The sequence below is a fragment of the Canis lupus genome, chromosome 12 (assembly GCF_048164855.1).
Source record: "Canis lupus baileyi chromosome 12, mCanLup2.hap1, whole genome shotgun sequence".
NCBI lineage: Eukaryota > Metazoa > Chordata > Mammalia > Carnivora > Canidae > Canis > Canis lupus.
Window position 1 is genome coordinate 45,100,186 of NC_132849.1, and position 22,975 is coordinate 45,123,160.

A 22,975-nucleotide genomic window follows, 5' to 3' on the forward strand; every position below is an offset into this window, starting at 1 on the left:
CCGATGTGGGACTCCATCCCAGGTCTCCAGGATCATGCCCTGAGCCAAAGGCAGATGCTCAACTGCTGAGCCACCCAGGCATCCCCTGTGAGAGTTCTTTATATATTTGAGATACAAGTCCCTTATCACATATGTGACTTGCAAATAAACTCTTCCACTTTCTAGATTATCTTTGCACTTTCTTTTTTTTTTTTTTTTAAAGACTTTATTTATTTATTCACAAGAGACACACACAGAGAGAGAGGCAGAGACATAGGCAGAGGGAGAAGCAGGCTCCATGCAAGGATCCCGATGGTGGGACTCAATCCGGGGACTCCAGGATCACACCCTGGGCCAAAGGCAGGCACTAAACCACTGAGCCACCCAGGGATCCCATCTTTGCACTTTCTTTCTGATGTCCTTTGAAGCACAAACTTTTAAAAAATATTTTATTTATTTATTTAGAGAGAGAAAGGGAGAGAGTGCAAGCAGGGGGAGGGGCAGAGGGTGAGGGAAAGAGAATCTTAAGCAGACTCCACACTGAGTGTGGAGCCCAATGAAGGGCTCAATCTTGAGACCTGAAGATCATGACTTCAGCCAAAATCAAGAGTTGGAGACTTAACCAACTAAGTAATCAGGGGCCCCAAAAGTTTTTAGTTTCAGTGAAATCCTGTTTATCTATTTTTTCTTTGGTTGCTTTAGCTTTTGATATCATATCCAAGAGACCTGATCTAGGGTCATGAAGATTTACTTCTGTCATTCTAAGAGTTTTATAGTTTTAGCTCTTACATGTAAGCCTGTGATCTATTTTGAGTTAATTTTTATATATGATACAAGGTAAGGATCCAACTTCATTTTTTTTGCCTGTGGATATCCAATTAATTGTCTCAGTACCATTTGTTGAGGAGACTGTTCATTCCCCATTAAGTGTTCTTGGTATCCATATAGAAGATCAACTGATTGTAAATATAAAGATTTATTTCTAGACTCTCAATTCCATTCCATTGATTTATATTTCTGTCCTTATGCTAGTACCACACAGTCTTGATTACTGTAGGCTTTGTATTAAGTTCTGAAACTGGGACATGCGAGCCCTCCAACTTTGTTCTTTTTCAGGATTGTTTAGGCTATTTTGGGACCCTTGCATTTCAAGCCTGATTTTTAATCATTTTTTGTGCGTGTGCTAACAAAATAAGAAGAATGCGAAAAGCAGAACCACTAATTATCAATGATTTTGCATAGTGTGTGGAATCAGCATATGAATCTGAAAGCTAAAAGAAGATTGGATTTCCTTTCTTTATTTCAGCCTTAATCAAACCTTTTTACTGTGGGGGGAAACAGTGGAAAAAACAAAAGTAAAGGAATACATGTTCCCTTGTGTTATGATAGTTTTCAGTTCTCCAGCTCTATCAGAACAATGAGAAGGAAATTCCTGTGAACCAGGGTCTGCAGAGCCTCCTGCCTACTTTGAATGATACGTAATTCTTCATGATATCATTTTCTCCATCTTCAAAAGAAATCCGCTCTAATATAGTCTCTTCCCCACAGCAATAACAGCCAAATGAAGAAGCGACCAACATCTGCCGTGGGCTACAAGAGGCCTATCAGCCAGTATGCTCGGGTTGCTATGGCAATGGGGTCCCACCCCAGGTACAGGGTAAGAAGCTGGGAAGTAGAAGGAGGGGAAGGAGCGAGAGCCCAAGGGAGGTGATGCTCATAATCTCTGCTTGCTCTACCTATCTCATTACCTTTGCTATGCCCAATATTTACGGAGCGCCTAAGAGATAAGAATCATCAGAGCCCCTGCTCATGTCTATCTGATGTTCCCACCACAGGCTGAAAACATAATGTTTCTGGAGTTGGATGTGTCCCCTCCAGCTGTCTTTGAGATGGAATTCTCTCAGGACCAAGAACAAGACCCCCGTGCACTACACATGGAGAGGCTCATGCGGTTGGACAGCTTTCTGGAAAGACCTTCTACATCTAAAGTTCGAAAGTCCAGGTCCTGGTCAGTGCCACTGTGGTCAGAGTGGGCAAGGGACTTAGGAGGCAGGGAGACTCTATGGGCCAGTTGAGGCACAGAGACTCTATGGGGTGGTTGAGGCATAGAGACCCTATGGGCTGGTTGAGGTTTTGGTTATACCTGTGAGGCCTTAGGGAGGGTAATAACTGGGATCATCAGGGAGGGGTTCCTATAGCCACAGGATGAGGGAAAGGCAAGTCCTTGCTTTTCTGTTTCCTGCTGTCTACCAACCTCCCCACTCACCCACCTCATCCCTACCCTCTGCAGGTGTCAGAGTCCTCAGCGGCCTCCACCCTCTACCGCACATGCCTCACTGGCCTCCGCTGCTCTGCGCCCTACAACAGTGCTAGACCATGAGTAACCACCTTCAGTCAGGCTGCCTACCCAAGAGCCTCCTGGGATGGGGAGCCAACCCTGGATCATCTCACCTGACGCTCAGTGTGTGTGCGTGTGTGTGCATGTGCGTGTGCGTATGTGTGAGGGGGTGAGAATCTGGCAGACCATGCATCTGCCTGCCTTTCTTAGCCTCCTTTATTTAATTAATGTTATTTATTTGTGGAGCTCAGCCGTGGGGGGAGATGCCCTCGCCTGAGCCTGCCGTGGTCACTGCATAGCCTCCTTCCTTTCCTTCTGACTTAGACACCCCCATGTCAGGCCTCCAGCTCCTCCCCGTCAGCTGCTCCCAGAAGGGAAGGTAGCCAGTGCCTGAGAACAGAGTACTTTTTCTACCTGTCTCACTCTAATCCATCTCCTATGCTGACGGTGAGCAGTGCCAAAGCACTTTCTGGGACTAGATAAAATGCTAGCTGTCCACAAAGGACAGGAGATGTCCTGACAGTGTTGGGCCTATGCTCCCAGCAAAAAGAGCCCCGCACTCTGCTTTCTGGACCTCAGACAACCTCTTTTGGCCTCTTGGGCTCCTTTTCAAGGACTTACATGACCTCACCGACACAGCCCATGCTCTTCGGCTTTGGCAAGAACTCATGGCTTACCCAAACTCTGCTCCTGGCCACCTTCCCAACCTTTGGATGGGAACTGTGAACCGACCAGTTGCTGCCTGCTTAGGACCTGCAGAAAACGAAACGGCAATGGAGACAACACGGACAGTCATCTAAGGAAGTCCCTTCTCTGAGTCCCTTCGTTTCTGTCCCCTTGGAGAAGTAACTTGGGTTAACAAGCGATCAAGCCAACTCCCCATTTCGGAGACACTGCTCCTTTCTGCTTTGGTCATTTTCCTTGGCAGCTGCTTGGATCCCACCCAGGTCATGGTGGGAGGAATCAATGTCATTCTCCCCGTGGCTACACAAAGGTATCGGAATCTGCTGTTTCCCCTTCGTTTAGCACAGGAGTCAGAGACCTAGGCACAATCTGCCAGCTTTGCCTATTACTCCTGTTCCACATCGCATTTGTTGAGCACTATTTTGTTGAAAATTATCCTTTCTCCAGCATTGTGCAAACTCTGGTCCCAAGGGAAGTACTCTGCACCTCCCTCTGTGACATCCCAAGATGTCTCCAGGTATCTCAAGTAATAAGTCAATTTCTACCAAAAGAAAAAGAAAGAGAGAGAGAGAGATTTTTATTGATTTACCTTTTTAAGTGTGTATTTTGGTAGAGGAGTGAAGAAGTAATCATGAAAGAAACAAGTGGTTTAGGATTTCAAAATGTCCTAAGAGTGGGAGTCTCTTGTTCCAGAATATAAGGATTCTAGTCATTGCGAGAAAAGCATGAAACTGACTGAGCTGCTTGAATTGGATGAGTGGGAGGTGGGAGTGGGGGTAGGGGCTGATTACCTGGTTCTTCTCTTTCCATCTGGAAGTGAACGCTTCCTGCATGGTTCAAGTTGCGCTCTGAGGACCGAGCTATGGTTTGGTTTAATTCAGTGTTGCTGTCATTTCTGCCATAGTTACTGGATTGGATGGTTGGACAACTCAATTGCCATTTGCTCCTGTCCTTCAAGGAAGTAGCATTTTTCATCAGAGCCCAAGAGATTATTTGAGACTTAGGATTCAGATCAGAGGTTTGGCTGTGTCCGGGACAGGAATCATGTGTAGAAATCCCCCAGGTGGCCGGGACACAGGGCGACTCCCTGCCTACATTGAGCAGCCTTTCCCACTGACCTTTCTTGTTTGTGGATGAACAGCACGCGTCACCCCCATTCATCACTTGGACACATCAACTCTGCATCATCTGGTTGCTTGACCCTCACAGTCTTAGAGCACAAAATACCCAATTTCACCACCCCCAGTCTGAGGGCTGGGCCCGAGGTGTGTCGGAGGAGGAGCTCCTGCCTGCGGTTTTGTGTACGTGTGTATGTGTGTGTGTGTTTGTGTGTGTGTTTACTTCCACAGAGGACACTCTACACTCGGTGTAACATATGCTGGGAACAGGGCCACTGGGGTGGTTGGATCTCTCAGTCTCTCTTCTTTCCCTTTTGATGTATCAAACATTTGATTGACAAAGTAAGGGCCTTGATGAGGACCAAATTTCCATGTCTGTTGCTATGGTCTTTATTTAGGACAACAGTTAATGCAGTGGCCCATTCTTGTCACTCTATACATATGACTATACAGGACATATGTAATATATAAATATATATAAAAAACATTACCCTCTGTCTCCTTGGCTTCAGATGAGGCCTCTCTGTTGAGCTGAAATGCACCTGCAGCTTGGTGCTGCCGGCAGCCTGCAGCCCAGCCCTGTTCAAATTAACAGTCGATAATAAAGGAATGAGTATCGTCACAGAATTGATTGCCTGCCTTCTCTTCCCTTTGTTCTTCCTTATACTCACTTTTGCATTTTCTCCCTTCTTTCTTCCTTGTTTTTCCAAGAGGGGTTTGAGAGTATTTGGAGCTCAGCTACAGTTACCAGCATCTGGGGGAAGAACGGGTTGCTTAAAAGGGACTCCTCTGTCCAGCAGGGTTGAGGCAGGTCCCAGGCTCTAGCCTGAAGTCTGTGCCAGAGCCATGGCAACAGCTGTTCATGTTCTGGGTGAAGAGTCCCCACTTGGTTAATTCTGAGCTATTAGCAGATGTCAGAACAGCCTAGATGTCCAGATTAGCTGTCAATATCATTTGACAGCTCTGCTCCCCCATTGATCAGCCAGGAGAGATGAAAGCGGGTAGTAATGTGTCCAAAGCACATAGATGTGCCTGGCATATGGTGAGCGCTGAATTAAAATAGTTTAAAGACTAACGTGCCATCAGGCTCTCTTCCCAGAGCTTCTTTCCCTCCCCTCCTGATCCTGGCTATTGGTTCCCCATAGCATGGAGGTCTTAGGGGAAATGAAAAGTAGTTGCTGCTGACAAACAAACACAAAGCCCTTGACTCCCAGGGCTGCACTGTGGTTGGCCTGGTGCACACAACTCAGCAGTGAGCCGGTTGGTTTGGCACTGGCGGTTCTCCTGGTGGGGCTCTGTGCCTTTGTGCCCTGCGCCAGCCCAGAGTGCCAGGGCTGGCATGGCTCTGCTGTTTGAGATTTGCCAGGTGTCGCGTTAGGTACTTTACACACGCACACTCCCCTAATCCTCCCATGTGGAAGTTATTGTCACTGGTTTACAGACAAGATTTAGGAAAATTAGCTAACGTGGCTAAAGACGTGTTGGTTAGCAATGTGGCTGGATTTCCACACTCAAAAGCCCGTATTTTTTTTCCCTTCTGTTCCACACCTCAAGCCCATCTGTACCTCAGGAAAACTGATGAGCACCCTGTATGGTTTTATAAGTAGTGAGAGCCAGGGACAGGAGGACAGTGGTTGGAAATAAAACCAGGGATCTCTGGGTGGCGCAGTGGTTTAGCGCCTGCCTTTGGCCCAGGGCGCAATCCTGGAGACCCAGGATCGAATCTCATGTCGGGCTCCCGGTGCATGGAGCCTGCTTCTCCCTCTGCCTGTGTCTCTGCCTCTCTTTCTCTCTCTCTGTGACTAACATAAATAAATAAAAAATTAAAAAAAAAAAAAAAAGGAAATAAAACCAAATCTTCTAAACCTGAACGTAGAGGTCCTATTTTTAAAACCACTCATTTCTCCTTTTAGCAGCAGGATCACCTGTATGGCTGACATAGGTGGTTTTCTAGAGCTTCACAAAACAGCCAGACGGTAGGAACTCTCTCCCTTTGCCCAGGTCTCTTGTTGATAAATAAGCTGCCATGTTCCACTTCTTCCTCCAAGGCTGGGCACCTGATCTCCAGAGGGTGGGCTGTGTGTTCATTAGAACTCTTGGCCACTACTAGAGATTCATTTAAGCTGGCCTGAATGAAATAAGGACCCAGAAAATCATGCCATGGGGATGCCTGGGTGGCTCAGTGGTTGAGCATCTGCCTTTGGTTCAGGTCATGATCCTGAGGTCCTGGGATCGAGTCCCACATTGGGCTTCCCACAAGAAGCCTGCTTCTCTCTGTCTCTGCCTCTCTGTGCCTCTCATGAATAAATAATAAAATAAAATAATAAAATGAAATAAAAAGAAAGAAGAAAAGCATGCCTTGGGCCCCAAGGGCAAGTATAGAACTGGTCCTCAGGAATCATCTAGCATTGGGGATTCAAACACTGCAAAGACCCTCTCTCTTTCACCAAATTTCTTTCTGTGTGGGGTCCGTGCTCTTGCCTCAGCTGCTGCAGTTCTTGATGCAGAAATTACGTCTGCCAGCAGCTCTCTGTTTACACGATGCAGTCATCCGGAGAGACTTAGAATCTCAGTCCTAGTGCCAAATTCATGGGAATGTGATTCCAATTCAGTGGTTTGGGTCAGGTGGGTGGAAACATGATATATGAACAAGACCTCCAAAAGTTCTACTGCTGTAACCATGTGTATGGAGGAGGGGTGGAAATAAAGAGTTTTTTCCAGAAAGATGGTGGGGGTAGCAGTGGGGAATGGAGTATGCTCTGCACAGCCGATAAAACAGACGTCCATGACCAGGACACCCATCATCCAGGATGGCTTCAGAAAGTTTTCATACAGCGTGATCTAAGGCTCACCGGCACCAAAATTAACACCCTCAGACATTCTACTTCATTAGGTTGAGGATAGATCCACGGGACACACACTATAGGTTGCCTTTCCGTTATTCATTCTTCCTTTCTTCCTTATTTACAGAAATGGTTCAAGGAGATCAGTGTACCCAACTAAAAACACTCATCTTCCTAGACTCCCCTGTAGCAACAGGTGGCCATGTGATGTGGTTTTGGCCAAGCAAACGTAAATGGAAGTCGGTTAGGAATTTCTAGAAATGGCACGCCTGGGTGGCTCAGTGGTTGTGGTTGGCCTTTGGCTCAGAGCGTGATCTTGGGGTCTTGGGATTGAATCCCACATTGGGCTCCCCTTGAGGAGCCTGCTTCTCCCTTTGCTTCTCCCTTTGCCTGTGTCTCTCCCTCTCTCTCTCTGGGTCTCTCATGAATAAATAAGTAAAAATTAAAAAAAAAAAAAAGGAATTTCTAGAAATGTTTTTGCTTTCCTGATAGAGACATCACCCGCTTTTCCTCTTCCTCTTTCTTCTTCCTTTCTAAAACTCAGATGTCCCTCCTGGGAGTGCATTCTCTCATTGAACAACTATTTACTGAGCACCTGTTACCCGTGTGTTCGGTCCAGGCATTCTTCTGCTGGGAATACAGCCTTCAACAGAATAAACTGGAATAAACAGAAGCCCCTGCCCTCCCAGTGCTTCCACTCCAGGTTGGGGAGGAGACACTGAAGGAGAAAAATAAAGCAGAGAAGGGAGAGATGGGGAGTTCCCAGATGGTTGGGGCAGGGTGGGAGGAGTTGCCCTTTTTAAAGCCTTAACTAAGAAGGTGACATCTGAGCAGATTTCTGGAGGTAGGAAGTGGCCTCCAGGAGGGGAAAAGGAAAAACAAATGCAAACTTCGTGGGTGGGAGCTGTCAGGCTTGTTCAAAGAGCAGCAACCGTATTGCAACCCTGAGGCAACAAGCACAACACGTAAAGGTTGATGGGGTGGAAGACTGGAGAGCAAGTTCCTGCTGAAGTCTGCGCAGCTGCTGCACCAGCCTGGGTCTCCCACTTCCCAGTTAGAATGATGCGGACAGGGGCGCTTGGCGGACTCAGTGGGTGAAAAGTGCAACTCGGGATCTCGGGTTGTAAAGCTGGGTCTCACATTGGGTACAGAGATTACTTAAAAATAAAATATTTTTTAAAAAAGGAATAATAGGGGATCCCTGGGTGGCGCAGCGATTTAGCGCCTGCCTTTGGCCCAGGGCGCGATCCTGGAGACACGGGATCGAGTCCCACATCGGGCTCCCGGTGCTTGGAGCCTGCTTCTCCCTCTGCCTGTGCCTCTGCCTCTCTGCCTCTTTCTCTCTCTCTCTCTCTCTCTCTCTCTCTCTGTGACTATCATAAATAAATAAATAAAATTAAAAAAAAAAAAGAAAACCTTTAAAAAAAAAAAAAGGAATAATAATGGTAGCAGACAAACCCCTCCAGGTTTAAGCCAGTATTAGGGGGATTTGCCAGAAATTTGCATTTGAAATGAGCACCTCCAGGTGATTGCAGTGCATACTCACTAAAGTGTGAGAATCTCTGGGTCAACTATTTGCAATTCCAAGTCCCGGTGGGCCTGGCTTTCAGCACCTGCCCGCGCAGGGGGCCTTGGGCCTGCGCTCAAGGACGGCAGAGGAGGAGGGCACAAAGCTTCTTGGAGCCCCTGGACTTAGTCATGCATCATTTTTTCTTCCACAACTGGGTGGAGAGGGTGGAGCTACCTCCACCTCAAATAATCACTAACCGAAGTGATTATTTGCTCACATCCAAAGCTCCCGCTTGGCAGTAAAAAAAGCAGACCCATAAAAGGACAGTAATTTCCCCAAAGTCACACAAACTATTAGCATGTGAATTGGACCTGGGAGGCATACGGATTTACTAGTCTGACACTGTTTATATTTTCTGTTGTGTGTTGATCGTTTTAAAATAATGTGAAACTCGGAACAGTTGCAACAATTGCACTAAGAATACCCATATATGAAAAAAAAAAAAGAGTACCCATATAGTCTTGTTTTGTTTTTTTAAGATTTTTTTAAGTTGGCAAGCGTGGGAGCCCAATGCAGAGCTTGAATTTATGACTGTGAGATCAAGACCTGAGTAGAAATCAAGAGTCTGCCACTCAACCGACTGAGCCACCCAGGTGCCCCTCTAAGATTTTATTTTATTTTTTATTATTATTATTTTTATTTATTTATGATAGTCATACAGAGAGAGAGAGAGGCAGAGACATAGGCAGAGGGAGAAGAATCTATGCACTGGAAGCCTGACGTGGGATTTGATCCCGGGTCTCCAGGATCGCGCCTTGGGCCAAAGGCAGGCGCCAAACCGCTGCGCCACCCAGGGATCCCCCAGATTTTATTTTATTTAAAGATGTTATTTATTTATTTATTTGGGAGAGAGAGAAAGCAGGAGCAGAGGGGAGGGTATAGGGAGAGGGAGGAGCAGGCTCCTCCTCACTGAGCAGGGAGACCTATGTGGGACTCCATCCCTAGGATTGTGACCTGAGCCAAGGGCTCACGCTTAACCGACTGAGCCACCCGGGTGCCCCAAGATTTTATTTTTAAATAATCTGTACACCCAATGTAGAGCTCGTATTCACAACCCTGAGATCAGGAGTCACATGCTCCATCGACTGAGACAGCCAGGCACCCCAAGAACACCCATATATATACTCTTCACCCAGTGACTCCATTCAAGTTTTGCCAACTGTCCCAAGAATTATTTTATAACAAAAGGATTAATCCAGGACCATGTGTTGCACTTAGTTGTTATGTCTTTTTGGTCTACTATCTAGAAAAATTCCTTAGTCCATTCTTTTTTTTTTTAAGTTTCTAAAATGTATTTACATAATCTCTACACCCAATGTGGGGCTCAAACTCATAATCCTGAGATCAAGAGGCATGTGCTCCACTGGCTGAGCCGACCAGATGCCCCCACTTAGTCCATTCTTGACCTTTGCACCCTACCTGAGTCCACACCAATTCCTCCCATTTTGACCCAACATCTCAGAGTTCCTTTTGGTATTCCTGTTTTTCATATTTATAACTCCTTTCCCTGACGTTTGAGACACCTGGCTCCCCCCCCCCCTTTTTTTTAACCTGGCTTCCCTTAACCTCAGTGTATTTACTTATTTGCCCACCTCCCTTGTACATGGCCAATTTCTTGACCCCCGCAAGGCTGCCACCGTGCTAGGTTGCCCTCCTCCCACGGGTGCCGACATTTGCCAGGCCCCTACTCTGCACAGCCATGCCTGATGGGTTTTTAGCTGAATCCCTAAGGAAAGGAGGGAATGAAGAGGGAAGAGGCAAGACATACGTGATATGCAAAGCAGGAACCCTCCCCTATTTTCCATTCCTTTCCACGTGCAGCAGTAAATTGAGAAAAGTACAGGAAGACAAGAAAAGAAAGAATGTGCACTACCCCTACTCTAGGGGGTTACAAATAGTCAGGTGTGAATGTTAAGAGCAAAAAGCCAGCATGCTCACCAGCTCATCACCCACGCGGCTGCTTCATGTGCGGTCACCAGGCTTCCACCTGGCGCTCATCCTCATTGGAGAGATCCCTATATCAGGGAGCCTCCCCTGTATGCTCCTAGGCAAGTCCATCAACATCCTGGACCTCAGGATCCTCACAGAAAAGGTCAAAGTGATGACCTTTCCCCACTCCACCCCCTCACCAGCAGTTACTGACCCCAAAAGACACTACAGTGTTTTATAAAGACAAAAGAACAGGGATCCCTGGGTGGCTCAGCGGTTTGGCGCCTGCCTTTGGCCCAGGGCACGATCCTGGAGACCCGGGATTGAGTCCCACATCGGGCTCCCGGTGCATGAAGCCTGCTTCTCCCTCTGCCTATGCCTCTGCCTCTCTCTCTCTCTCTCTCTCTCTCTCTCTGTGACTATCATAAATAAATAAAAATTTAAAAAAAAAAGACAAAAAATAAAAAATAAAGACAAAAGAACTCTATAAATACAAAGGATTATTATTATGGTTGTATCGGGATATAAGATCAGCTTCCTTTTTTAAAAAAAGATTTTATTAAAAAAAAAGATTTTATTTATTTATTCATAGAGACACACACAGAGAGAGAGGCAGAGATACAGGCAGAGGGAGAAGCAGGCTCCACGCAGAGAGCCTGACATGGGACTCGATCCAGGGTCTCCAGGATCACGCCCTGGGCTGCAGGCGGCGCTAAACCGCTGCTCAACCGGGGCTGCCCTAAGATCAGCTTCCTAATGGCAATCCACAATAACTGGGGCTTAACATAGAAACTTTTGGGGGCACCTGGGTGCTTGCTTCTCCCTCTGCCTATGTCTCTGCCTCTCTGTGTGTCTCTCATGAATGAATAAATATAAAAACTTTAAAAAATAAATTTAATTTAATTTAAAAAAATAGAAACTGGGCAGCCCAGGTAGCTCAGAGTTTAGCACTGCCTTCTACCCAGGGCATGATCCTGGAAACCCAGGATCGAGTCCTATGTCAGGCTCCCTGCATGGAGCCTGCTTCTTCCTCTGCTTGTGTCTCTGCCTCTCTCTCTCTCTCTCTCTCTTTCTGTGTCTCTCATGAATTAATAAATAAAATCTTAAAAAAAAAAAAAAAAGTCTGTTTCTGGGCAGCCCCAGTGGCCCAGTGGTTTAGCACCGTCTTCAGCCCAGGGTGTGATCCTGGAGACCCGGGATCGAGTCCCACATCGGGCTCCCGGTGCATGGAGCCTGCTTCTCCCTCCTCCTGTGTCTCTGCCTCTCTCTCTCTCTCTCTCTCTCTCTCTGACTGTCATAAGTAAATTAATTAATTAAAAATAAAATTAAAAAAAAAGAAACTTCTATTACTCTCTCACAGAGTATTATGGGTATAAGTGGACCAAGGCTAGTTTGGGGGTTGATGGGGCTGTTCTGTGGGGTTAGAGACCTATACTCCTTGCATATTGTTGGCTCAACATCTTTAGAGTGTTGTCCTTGTCCACAGGAACAAGATGTTCACCGTCACATCTGCATTCCAGTCCCTGGAAAGGGAGAAAAGAAGTAGAAGGCATGACCTGTTCCTTTTTGGGAATCCATAATTTACATAATTCTATTGGCTACAGCTTTGTCACACCTACCTTCAAGGTGGAAATGTGTGTCTTTATTCTGAGTGACTAAATTTTTTTTAAAGATTTTATTTATTCATTCATGAGAGACCCAGAGAGAGAGACAGAGACACAGGCAGAGGGAGAAGTGGGCTCCATGAAGGGAACCCGATGTGGAACTTGATCCCAGAACCTGGGATCATGCCCTGAGCCAAAGGCAGATGCTCAACAATTGAGCCACCCAGGCATCCCTGAGTAACTAATTTTTTTTTAAAAGATTTTATTTATTTATGAGAGAGAGAGACAGAGAGAGAGAGAGAGAGTATGAGCAGGGGACAGAGACAGAGTGAGAAGGAGAAGCAGATTCCCCGCTGAGCAGGGAGCCCGACCCCAGGCTCAATCCCAGGATCCTCGGATCATGACCTGAGCCAAAGGCAGTTGTTTAACCGACTGGACAGGTGTCCCTCTGAGTGACTAATTATCAGGGATTTTATTATGGTACTATTATATGTATTGGCCCTGTTTCTGTTCACAGCATGCCTTGTATTCTTTTTTTATTTTTTATTTTTATTTTTAAATAATCTCTACACCCAACATGGGGCTCAAACTCATAATCCTGGGATCAAGAGTTGCATCCTCCACCGACTGAGCCAGCCAGGAGCCCCTGCCCTGTACTCTGCGCTTTTCATAATGGCCTCTGTAAGGTCCAGATGTGTCTCTGCCAGAACAGCAGGGACTAGGTTTGCAGGATTTGGACTTTATACAATTTTGGGGAAAGGAGGAGAGCCTTTATTAAGACAAAGAACCAGGGCAGCCTGGCTCAGCGGTTTAGCGCCGCCTTCAGCCCAGGGTGTGATCCTGGAGACCTGGGATCGGGTCCCACATCGGGCTCCCTGCATGGAGCCTGCTTCTCCCTCTGCCTGTGTCTCTGCCTCTGTGTGTGTGTGTGTGTGTGTGTGTGTGTGTGTCTCATGAATGAATAAATAAAATCTAAAAGGAAAAAAACAAATATTATGAAACAAAATTAGATATCAAGGTGAATATTTGTTTAGAATGAGAAAATAAACCACAGCATATTACACAGTTGAAAAGCTGACACATTGTTTTTGTGTTTTGTTTTGTTCGTCGTACAATGACGATAATACACCCTTGTATGTATGACGAACCTCTCTAAAACTTTTTGCCCTGTATTTTTCTACTGTGCATTTTTGGAGGCCTCTGTCTTTGATAGGAACTTTATAATGTTTTCCAGCCAGAAAATAGAAAAAGAATTCAGTATTTCTCTTATTAAGAGTTTAAAATTTTCTTTCTGCTTCAACACTTTATTGGTAATGCCATGTTTAGAATTCTGGTTAAATTTGGGAAAATCTCTATCAAGTTCTTTTTTGAGCTGTAAGATTTCAGAGCATTTGAGGTTTTGTGAGTGCAATAACTAATCTTAAACACTATTTGAAATAATATTGCTAAAAATGAAATAATAATGCTTATTAACCAGCTTGTTGACAATGTTCTAATTGTGATGGCTTCATATGAGTTTTTTGTATTATTTTCAAATGTGGGGATGCAGAAAACACACAACATATACACAGATGTACTAGTTCTTTTAGTATGGCTCCAAGATTGTGCTCATAAACACAAGAAACCTGGTAAATTCTCTTGTGCACAATTATTATCAAAAAGAGGAAAAATGGTGAATTTTATGCTTATGGTTATATACACTGTGTCATGTACATTCCTGACAGGAGGGAACTTCCAGTTTAATCAGGCATTGCGGAGAACCAGTCTACTTATACTGTTTTGCACATCTGATAGCTGGAAGAAATTTCTGCAGACTTAGCTTTTGGCTCTGCAAATGTCAGACCTTGTCTCTCCTTCACTACCCACCGATGTCTGGTGCCAGGCACTGTGGGACTCTTCATTATCCATTTACAATGTCTGGCCTTGCACCTTCACATTTTGCCACCAGGTGAGTTGACAGAGTGGATGACAGGCATATTCCTGCACTCGGTCAGCTAGCAGTAATGTGTCTATACTGGCAGGACTGTGAGCCACATAAATACATCCCACTAAACCACTCTAAATTTGTCTCCCAACTCAACTTCTCTTAAGTTAGAGCTCAAAAATGCCTGCAGCCATGCCATGAGGGTCTGACGGAAGTGGGAATGGAAAGAGATGGTGGTTTTTAAGTGACTGCAGTTAAAATATCTTTTTCTTTTTTTTTTTTTAAGATTGTATTTATTTATTCATGACAGACACAGACAGAGAGAGAGGCAGAGACACAGGCAGAAGGAGAAGCAGGCTTCACGCAGGGAGCCCAACGTGGGACTCAATCCCAGGTCTCCAGGATCATGTCCTGGGCCAAAGGCAGGCACCAAACCGCTGAGCCACCCAGGTGTCCCTAAAATGTTTTTTTAAATTAAATTAAATTAAATTAAAAATTTTAAAGATTTTATTTATTTATTCATGAGAGACAAAGAGAGAGAGAGAGAGGCAGAGACACAGGCAGAGGGAGAAGCAGGCTCATGCAGGGAGCCGATGCGGGACTTGATCCTAGATCTCCAGGATCAGGCCCTGGGCTGAAGGCAGCGCTGAACCACTGAGCCACCCGGGCTGCCCCTAAAATGTCTTTTTTTATAAAAAGATTTTATTTACTGAGAGAGAGAGCACAAGCAGGGGAGGGGCAGTGGGACAGGGAGAAGCAGACTCCCCACTGAGCAAGGACCGGACTCTGGGTTCCATCCCAGGACTCCAAGATCATAATCCGAGCTGAAGTTCGGACACTTAACCAACTGAGCCATTCAGGCACCCCTAAAATATCTTTTAGAAGTTTTTAAGAAACATATGACCTTATAAATACATTGTTAAGGCTCCTCACTGGGCCCTGCAAGCAGGGGGTGTTCTAGGGTTTAAGCTTCAGCAGCTTCTGAGTAAATTGATCTCAGTCCCTGCTGCCCTAGGGCAGAGTGTTTAAGGGCAAAGTGATACAAGTTAGAAAGCAACCTTGCATTCCCCTTTATTACCTTAGCCCTTGCTTTGCTGCCCTCCTCTCCATAGCACTTCACCCCCAACCTCCATTCCAAACCCTGCTCTCCTTCTGATAAAAAAAATTTAAATAGGCAAGTATTCTCATAGAAAAATTTCTATTTTTTTTAAAGATTTTTTTTTTTAAGATTTTATTTATTTGGGATACCTGGGTGGCTCAGTAGTTTAGTGCCTGCCTTTGGCCCAAGGCATGATCCTGGGGTCCCAGGATCAAGTCCCACATCAGGCTCCCTGCATGGAGCCTGCTCCTCCCTCTGCTTATGTCTCTGCCCCTCTCTCTCTTTCTCTCTCTCTCTCTCTCTCTGTGTGTGTGTGTCTCATGAATAAATGAGACACACAGAGAGAGAGAGAGAGAGAGAGAGAGGCAGAGACAAGCAGAGGGAGAGAGAGAAGCAGGCTCCATGCAGGGAGCCCGATGTGTGACCCGATCCCGGGTCCCCAGGATCACTCCCTGGGCCAAAGGCAGGCGCTAAACTGCTGAGCCACCCAGGGATCCCCTAAAGTTTTTTTTTTTTTTTAAGGTTTTTATTTATTTATTCATGAGAGACATAGAAAGAGGAAGAAAGGCAGAGACACATGCAGAGGGAGAAGCAGGCTCCATGTGGGGAGCCCAACGTGGGGCTCGATCCAGGGTCCCCAGGATCACGCCCTGGGCTGAAGGCAGGCACTAAACCACTGAGCTACCCAGGGATCCCCATCCCATGGAAAAATTTCTTAATGTGAAACTTTTTTTTTAAGTTTCTTTCTTTTTTTAGTAACCTTCATACCCTACGTGGGGCTCAAACTTATGACCTCAAGACCAAGAGTCACCTGCTCTTCCAACTAAGCCAGCCAGGTGTACAATGACTTTTTAAATTATAAGGTCAGTACATGCTGGATGCCTGGGTGGCTCAGTAGTTGAGGATCTGCCTTTGGCTCAGGTCATGATCCCCGGGTTCCGGGGTCCTGGGGTCCAGTCCCATATTAGGCACCCCGTGGAGTGTATATATATATATATATATATATATATATATATATATATATACACACACACACACACATACATATACACAAGAAATTAAACAATTGATGAATAATTTTAATATTTTGATCTATGAATATGGAGGACTATTGAGAATAGGTAGCTAAGAGCTGCCCAACCCACTGCTTGCAGGACTGTGCCTAGTTCACAGGCAGCATTCAGGGAAGGCGGACCTTATCCAGAGTGTTTAGGCTGAGCAGGTGGCTGGCGGTGGGGAGGGGTGCGCATGCCCAAGCGCTCATCCTTGTGTGCACACACAGGTATAGGCACCTGGGCTAGGCATCTGGCACTGGGTGGAGTGTGTGTTCTATTTGGCTAGCACTCTTCTTTCCATGATGCCCTTTGAACACATGCTTCCTCATCCAGCCATCTGTTTGGTCTCTCTCCAAAGGAGAGGATGAACATTTCTAGAGCCACATCCTCATACAAACGTTCATTTTTGACTCCCAGTCTGTGTGACCTCCCTTTCCTGAGCTAGTGCCAACCCTGGAATGTAGATGATTAAATAATGTCTTTATTTAAAAATAGACATAAAGTCTGATGACACAATTAGGCGGCTCCCAAGGAAAGGAATCTAAGTGCATAGAGCTTCTTCCCTTCCTCCCACCCTCCTTCCCTTCTTTCCTTCCTTCCTTCTTCCCACCCCACCCTTCTTTTTCCTCCCCCCCCCCCTTCCTGGGAGTCAGTGGCCCACAGGGGATAAAATCATGATTTAAAAACAAAACAAGGGGGATCCCTGGGTGGCACAGCGGTTTGGCTCCTGCCATTGGCCCAGGGCGCGATCCTGGAGACTCGGGATTGAATCCCACGTCGGGCTCCCAGTGCATGGAGCCTGCTTCTCCCTCTGCCTGTGTCTCTGCCTCTCTCTCTCTCTCTCTCTCTCTGTGTGACTATCACAAATAAATAAAAAAAAAAAAAAAAAAAAAAAAAAAAAGGGATGCCTGGGTGGCTCAGCAGTTGAGCATCTGCCTTTGGCTCAGGTCAGGGCATAATCCCACTGTCCCAGGATCGAGTCTCACATTGGGCTCCTTGCATGGAGCCTGCTTCTCCCTCTGCCTATGTCTCTGCCTCTCTCTGTGTCTCTCATGAATAAATAAATAAAATCTTTAAATAAATTTTAAAAAGAAAGCAGATTTTTTCCCTTTATTTTGAGAAAGAATGCTAATACATTTTACTTTTGCACATTTTTAATGAGCAACTAAGAACATAGAACTAATAGTTACATATTTTTTTAAAAACCTACTAAAGGGGACGCCTGGGTGGCTCAGCAGTTGAGTGTCTGCCTTCGGCTCAGGGCATGATCCCAGGGTCGGATCCCATATCGGGCTCCCCGCATGGAGCCTGCTTCTCCCTCTGCCTCTGTCTCTGCTTCTCTCTGTGTCTCTCATGAATAAATAAATAAAATCTTTGAAAAAATAAAACCTACTAAAGTTCTGCAATTTGGCTGCATTTGCATTTGCCTGGTTAAGAGACATTATTAGAAAGAGAAACATGGGTTTGCAGGAAAGAGAAAATAAGAAAGGTGTGTGAGAGCTATTCAGGAGCCTCAAGCAGAAGGCCCAGAATCTGGAAAAGACACCTGGCCGGCAAGGACTGGGCGGGAGAGGCGAGGGAGCTCAGCAGGAAGTGCTTTGTGCTCACGCTCCACTCGAGCCCTCCAGGGTCTTGTAAGCTAAAGGAAGTTAAAGCTGACCTTTGAGTCCTTTTGACTAGTGCAAGAATTTCCGTATCACCTCTGCAATGAAAAATCGGCTTTCTCTTTTCATTATTATCCTTTAACTTTTGAAACTTAATGCTAAAACAACAGCTTAATGCTAAAACGATGGGATTAAATAATAATAAAAAAATAAAACGATGGGATTGTTTAAATAGGGAATTCTAAAAGTTTTGCTAGCATTTGAAGAAGTGACTTGTGTTTCAGTTGCTTTCCCCCACACCTAAGCTTCCTCTGTGGAGCAGTTTGACAGCTCTCTTTAATCTCCAAAAGCTGCTTGACTCATCTTTGTTCTTGCAGAGATCAGGGCTGTTGTCTGCCACAGTACTGACAATTTACAGTTGTTCATGGCCCTTTCCCCTTGTCAAATTAAACCCATACTTTGATTGCATTTTGTTCTAGCAGAATGAGATGCAGTGGAAGTGGTAATAAAAACAGCTCAGTGAAAATGACTTAGAGGAATAAATTGATTTTGCCCTCAGTGCAGCAGGGAAGATTCGCTCATCACTCCCAGCCTCTCCCAGCAACCAGAGTCCCCAGAGCCCAACCAACGCCTCACACCTCCCAGGGGAATCGCAGAGCTCCCAGGCCGCCCCCACTCAATTTGCTTTACAAAGGGAAAGTGATTCTCAGCGAGCTGTTGGAAACTTGCATTCTATCAGGCAAAAAGGCGGGGAGGGTAGCAAGGAAATATTTAAAAAGAGAGCTAGAGAGTGAAGGGGGCATAGGATAGCTGAAAAGATTCAACTAATTCACATACCCACACCCACACCCACCTCTACAAAAATTCCTGTTACCAAGTAGGCAGTAGAATCCAGCTTGGGGAAGACGAGTTGCAGAATTCTTCATCAGTGAGGGATGATCATCCTGTCATTTCAGAAAGGAAGAGAGCTTCATTCTTCCTCTCGTTCATTCGGTGACAATCTGCTGATCCCTACAAGGAACAAAGAGTGACGGGCTGCTCCATCAGCAAGTCCTCACCACTCTAGAGCTCACAATCTCTCACCATTTCCCTGGCAACTGCCCTCCCCCAACCTTAGGCCTCCTAACCTGTCTGTCTGCTCTGCCATTGCTGTCACCTCCCCTCCGGCCCCCGCCCCACAGTACATTATCCACACAGTAGCTAAAGAGGTATTTCATAGCAAACAAGTTATATTTAAAATGCAAAGGGAGGTCATACCAGTCCTCTGCTTAAAAGTCCCCAATGGCTTTATGTTGCACTTCAAAAACTCCTGTCTGCTTTTATAACAATCTTGTATCTCTCTACCTCCTTCGAAATACTCTGAAGCAACATTGGCACTTTTAAAGTCTTATTTTTTTTTAATTTTTAAGGATTTTATTTATTTATTTATGAGAGACACAGAGAGAGAGAGAGAGGGAAAGGGAGAGGCAGAGACACAGGCAGAGGGAGAAGCAGGCTCCATGCAGGGAGCCCGACGCGGGTCTCCAGGATCAGGCCCTGAGCTAAAGGCAGTGCTAAACCACTGAGCCACCCGGGTTGCCCTAACGTCCTCTTTTTTTCCTCAAATATACTATGCTCGTTCCCTGCTCAGCCCTTTGCACTTGCTTTTTTTTTCCCCTTGGAATTGCCCACACTCCTGATTTTTAGATGGTCAGTTCCTTTTCATCATTTGGCTCTCAATCAAATATCACCTCAGAAAGGTGAGCCCAGGCCACCCCATCTATAGTGGCCACCGATCCTGAAAATGTTCTACTCTATTCCCCTTTTTTATTTTTGAAAAGCATTCCACTTACTGTTATCTGAAGGTATTTTAGCATATGATCATTGACATCAGTTCTCAAAGTGTGGCTCTGGGATGAGCGGTTTTAGGATCAACTGGGAATTTATTAGAATTTCATGTTCTCAGGCCCTACTCGAAACCTTTTGCAGGTCAAGCCCAGAAATCTGTATTTTAAGAAATCACCCAGGTGATTCTGATGAAAAGTAAAGTTTGAGAACCACTGGCTTACAACGATTGCTGCTCCCCTTCCTTGTGCCCTGCCTAGATTGTAGACTCCAAGAAAATGGAAGTCCATCTCTCTTGTTCTGCACTGTGCTACAAGCACTAAACACAAAGCACACTCAATAAAATAAATTGTTGAATGGTGACAGATGGAATGAATGATGGATCTGGTGCCTTGAGTTCTGTCTCAGGGGGCCACATGGGAGAGACTTAGCAGAGAGCCCAATAGAGCAGCACCCCAGGGATCTACTGGCCCCCTTTCCACTAGAGCTTTTCTCTGCATAGCATATTGATTTTACAGGCTAGAAAAACCAGAAAAGGGGTTCTGAGATCAAAGAAACACTTGAAAACTGATTCAAAAATGTTATTAATTATAGTTTGGAAACTGCAAGTGTGTTCCAAGGTCCTTCTCAGATAACCAGAAGGTCTGTAGATTTGTAGATGGCATTCAGTAAGAAGGGAAGGATAAGATCTTTTTTTTCTCAATTCTGTAGAGCTCTTCCTGCATTCATCCCAGAGCAGGCTGCTGATTGACAAAGTGGCTTTCTCTCCCCTCAGTCTTTCTGCTTTATATCAATCTTGAAATCTTAAAAAAAAAAAAAAAGAAGGGGAGGGGGACTCTAAACCAATTAATCCTGTCTCCAGTGCTTTCTAAAAGCTTTCAGCTTGCAAACACCAGGCAAACCCCAGTCCAGATCAGGGAGGAAAAACACTATCTTTGCAGAAGACATTGAACTTTAGAAAAGGTTAGATCAACACCAAGAACAATAGAAGGGCCTTGGAAACCTCTCCTTAGAAATAATATGCTGGCTTGAAGCAAGTACTACAGGTCAGGCACCATGCTAGATACCAGAGTTACAGAGACCCAGAGAATAAAGTTCATGTCTTCAAGGATCTCCCAATCCAGAGGAGAGACAGTGTGTACACAGAGCAGAGTGTCAGTGCCGTAGGAGTGACCAAATGCTTAGTTTTGCCAGGGAAGGATTCCTGGAGGAGGTGATATTTGAACAGATTTGGAAGGCTCTATCTGGCTCAGGAGGTGAGAAAGGAAGCACAGTCTAAGCAGAGGAGACAACAAATGTAAAAGCAGAGATGAAAAGGGTCAGGCAGGGTTCAAACAGTGAACAAAAACGAATTTGTTAAAATACATATATATATATAAATATATAAATTAATATATATTGTATTTATATGTATTTATATATAAAAATTTGAATAGTGACTGGCTAGTTAATGAAATCATAGAATTATTAATTTTTTAAGTATTTTAATTATTGGGATCCCTGGGTGGTGCAGCGGTTTGGCACCTGCCTTTGGCCCAGGGCGTGATCCTGGAGACCCGGGATCGAATCCCACATCGGGCTCCCGGTGCATGGAGCCTGCTTCTCCCTCTGCCTATGTCTCTGCCTCTCTCTCTCTGTCTCTCTCTCTCTGTGACTATCATAAATAAATAAAAATTTTAAAAAAGTATTTTAATTATTTTGATTATGTTGTAAGAGTCTTTATATTTTGGAGACACAATATTGAAACATTGTCCCTGGATGAAATGATGTGATATTTGGAATTCACTTCAAAATACTATGGGAATGGGTGGGAGAAGGTAGAAATAAGATGAAATAAGGTTAATTTTTTTTTTTAAAGATTTATCTTAGAGAGAGAGAATGGGCAGGGAGAGGAGCAGAGGGGAAGGGAGAAAGACTCTCCAGCCAACTCTGTGCTGAGTGTGGAGCCTGACAGGGGACTTGATCTCAATGACCCTGACCTGAGTCAAAAGCAGGAGTTGAAGGATTAATGGATTGAGGCACCCAGGCATCTGAAATAAGGTTGAACTTGGTATCAGGGTCATGAGTTTAAGCCTCAGGTTGGGCATACAGCTTACTTTAAAAAAATAAAATAAAATAAATACTAAAAAAATTAAGAACATGAAACAAGGTTGACTTTGGATATGTATAGAAAGGGGGTAATGGAGGGGTGCCTGGGTGGCTCACTCTGTTGATCTCTCAACTCTTAGTTTGGCTCGGGTCATGGTCTTGGGGTTTGGGGATCAAGCATGAGTGGGCTCTGTGCTCAATAGGGAGTCTGCTTGTCCCTCTCCCTTTGCTCCTCCTGCCACTCCCTCACCATGCTCGCTCTCTTTCTCTCTCTCAAATAAATAAATAAAATCTTTAAAAAGAAAGAAAGAAAGAAGAAAGAAAGAAAGAAAAAGAGAGAAAGAAAGAAAGAAAGAAAGAAAAGAAGAAAGAAAGAAAGAAAGAAAAGAAGAAAGAAAAAGAAAGAAAGAAAGAAAGAAAGAAAGAAGGAAGGAAGGAAGGAAGGAAGGAAGGAAGGAAGGAAGGAAGGAAGGAAGGAAGGAAAAAGCTGGTAGAGGGGCACCTGGACTTAAGTCAGTTAAGTGTCTGATTTAGTACAGGTCATGATCTTGGGGTCCTGGGATTGAGCCCCAAGTTGGGTTCTGTGCTCAACATGGAGTCTGTTTCTCCCTCTTCCTCTCCCCCTGCTTGTGCTCTCTCTTTCTCTCTCTCTCTCTCACACATACATAAAAATAAATAAAATCTTTAAAAAAAAAGAAAGAAAAAGAAAGTGGTTGATAAATAGTGGGAGGTCATTATACTATTGAGCAGGGAGCCTGTATTCAGAGAGGCAAAAAGATCAGTCTCCTCAGGGGCTACCTTCTCTTTTATAAGGACTGGCTCAAGCAAGAAGCAAGCTTGAGGACTGATCCCTAGAGGATCTTCTGCATATACCTGGAGCTAGGATACAGACCCTAAGTGAGGAAAGGATCCTCAAGGAACTTCTGGGGAGCATAGCAGAGGGGGAAGCTCCAGGGCCTGGGATATACTATTTAGGCAAAATTTATAAAGATTTTGAGAGGAGGTGGATATAAAATATAACTACCACTTCTCTCTGAAAGAAGTCTCACTGAAAAATTAGAATACCCAAGCAGGGCTGAACTACTTTATAGGTAGACCAGGTGACCCTCTCTTAGCCAGTTGGAGAATCTTCAGCATAGACTCTAAAAACAACTTCCTTGAACACTACAGAAATTAGAAATATCACTATTAGAGGCTGACTCAGTCCATTGAGCATCTGCCTTCAGCTTAGGTCATGATCCTGGGTCCTGGGATGGAGCCCTGTATCAGGCTTCCTGCTCAGCAGAAGGTCTGCTTCTCCTTCTGCCCCTCCCTGC

At 45.0% G+C, this 22,975-nt stretch overlaps 2 protein-coding genes across 3 annotated transcripts in view; both read left to right on the plus strand.

Moving 5' to 3' along the window:
* Positions 1-4,746, plus strand: part of KIF3C (kinesin family member 3C) — a 38,778-nt gene extending 34,032 nt beyond the window's left edge. The window contains exons 6-8 of one of the 2 annotated variants that reach the window (XM_072770810.1): positions 1,528-1,636; positions 1,815-1,987; positions 2,270-4,746. In XM_072770810.1, coding sequence (XP_072626911.1) covers positions 1,528-1,636; positions 1,815-1,987; positions 2,270-2,363 — 376 coding nt within the window. In that variant the 3' untranslated portion in view covers positions 2,364-4,746. The remainder of the gene's footprint in view (positions 1-1,527; positions 1,637-1,814; positions 1,988-2,269) is intronic. The other variant, XM_072770811.1, reaches the window with a different exon arrangement.
* The window catches only part of ASXL2 (ASXL transcriptional regulator 2), a 335,805-nt gene that overhangs the window by 155,685 nt on the left and 157,145 nt on the right, over positions 1-22,975 (plus strand). The gene's annotated exons all lie outside the window — the stretch shown is intronic.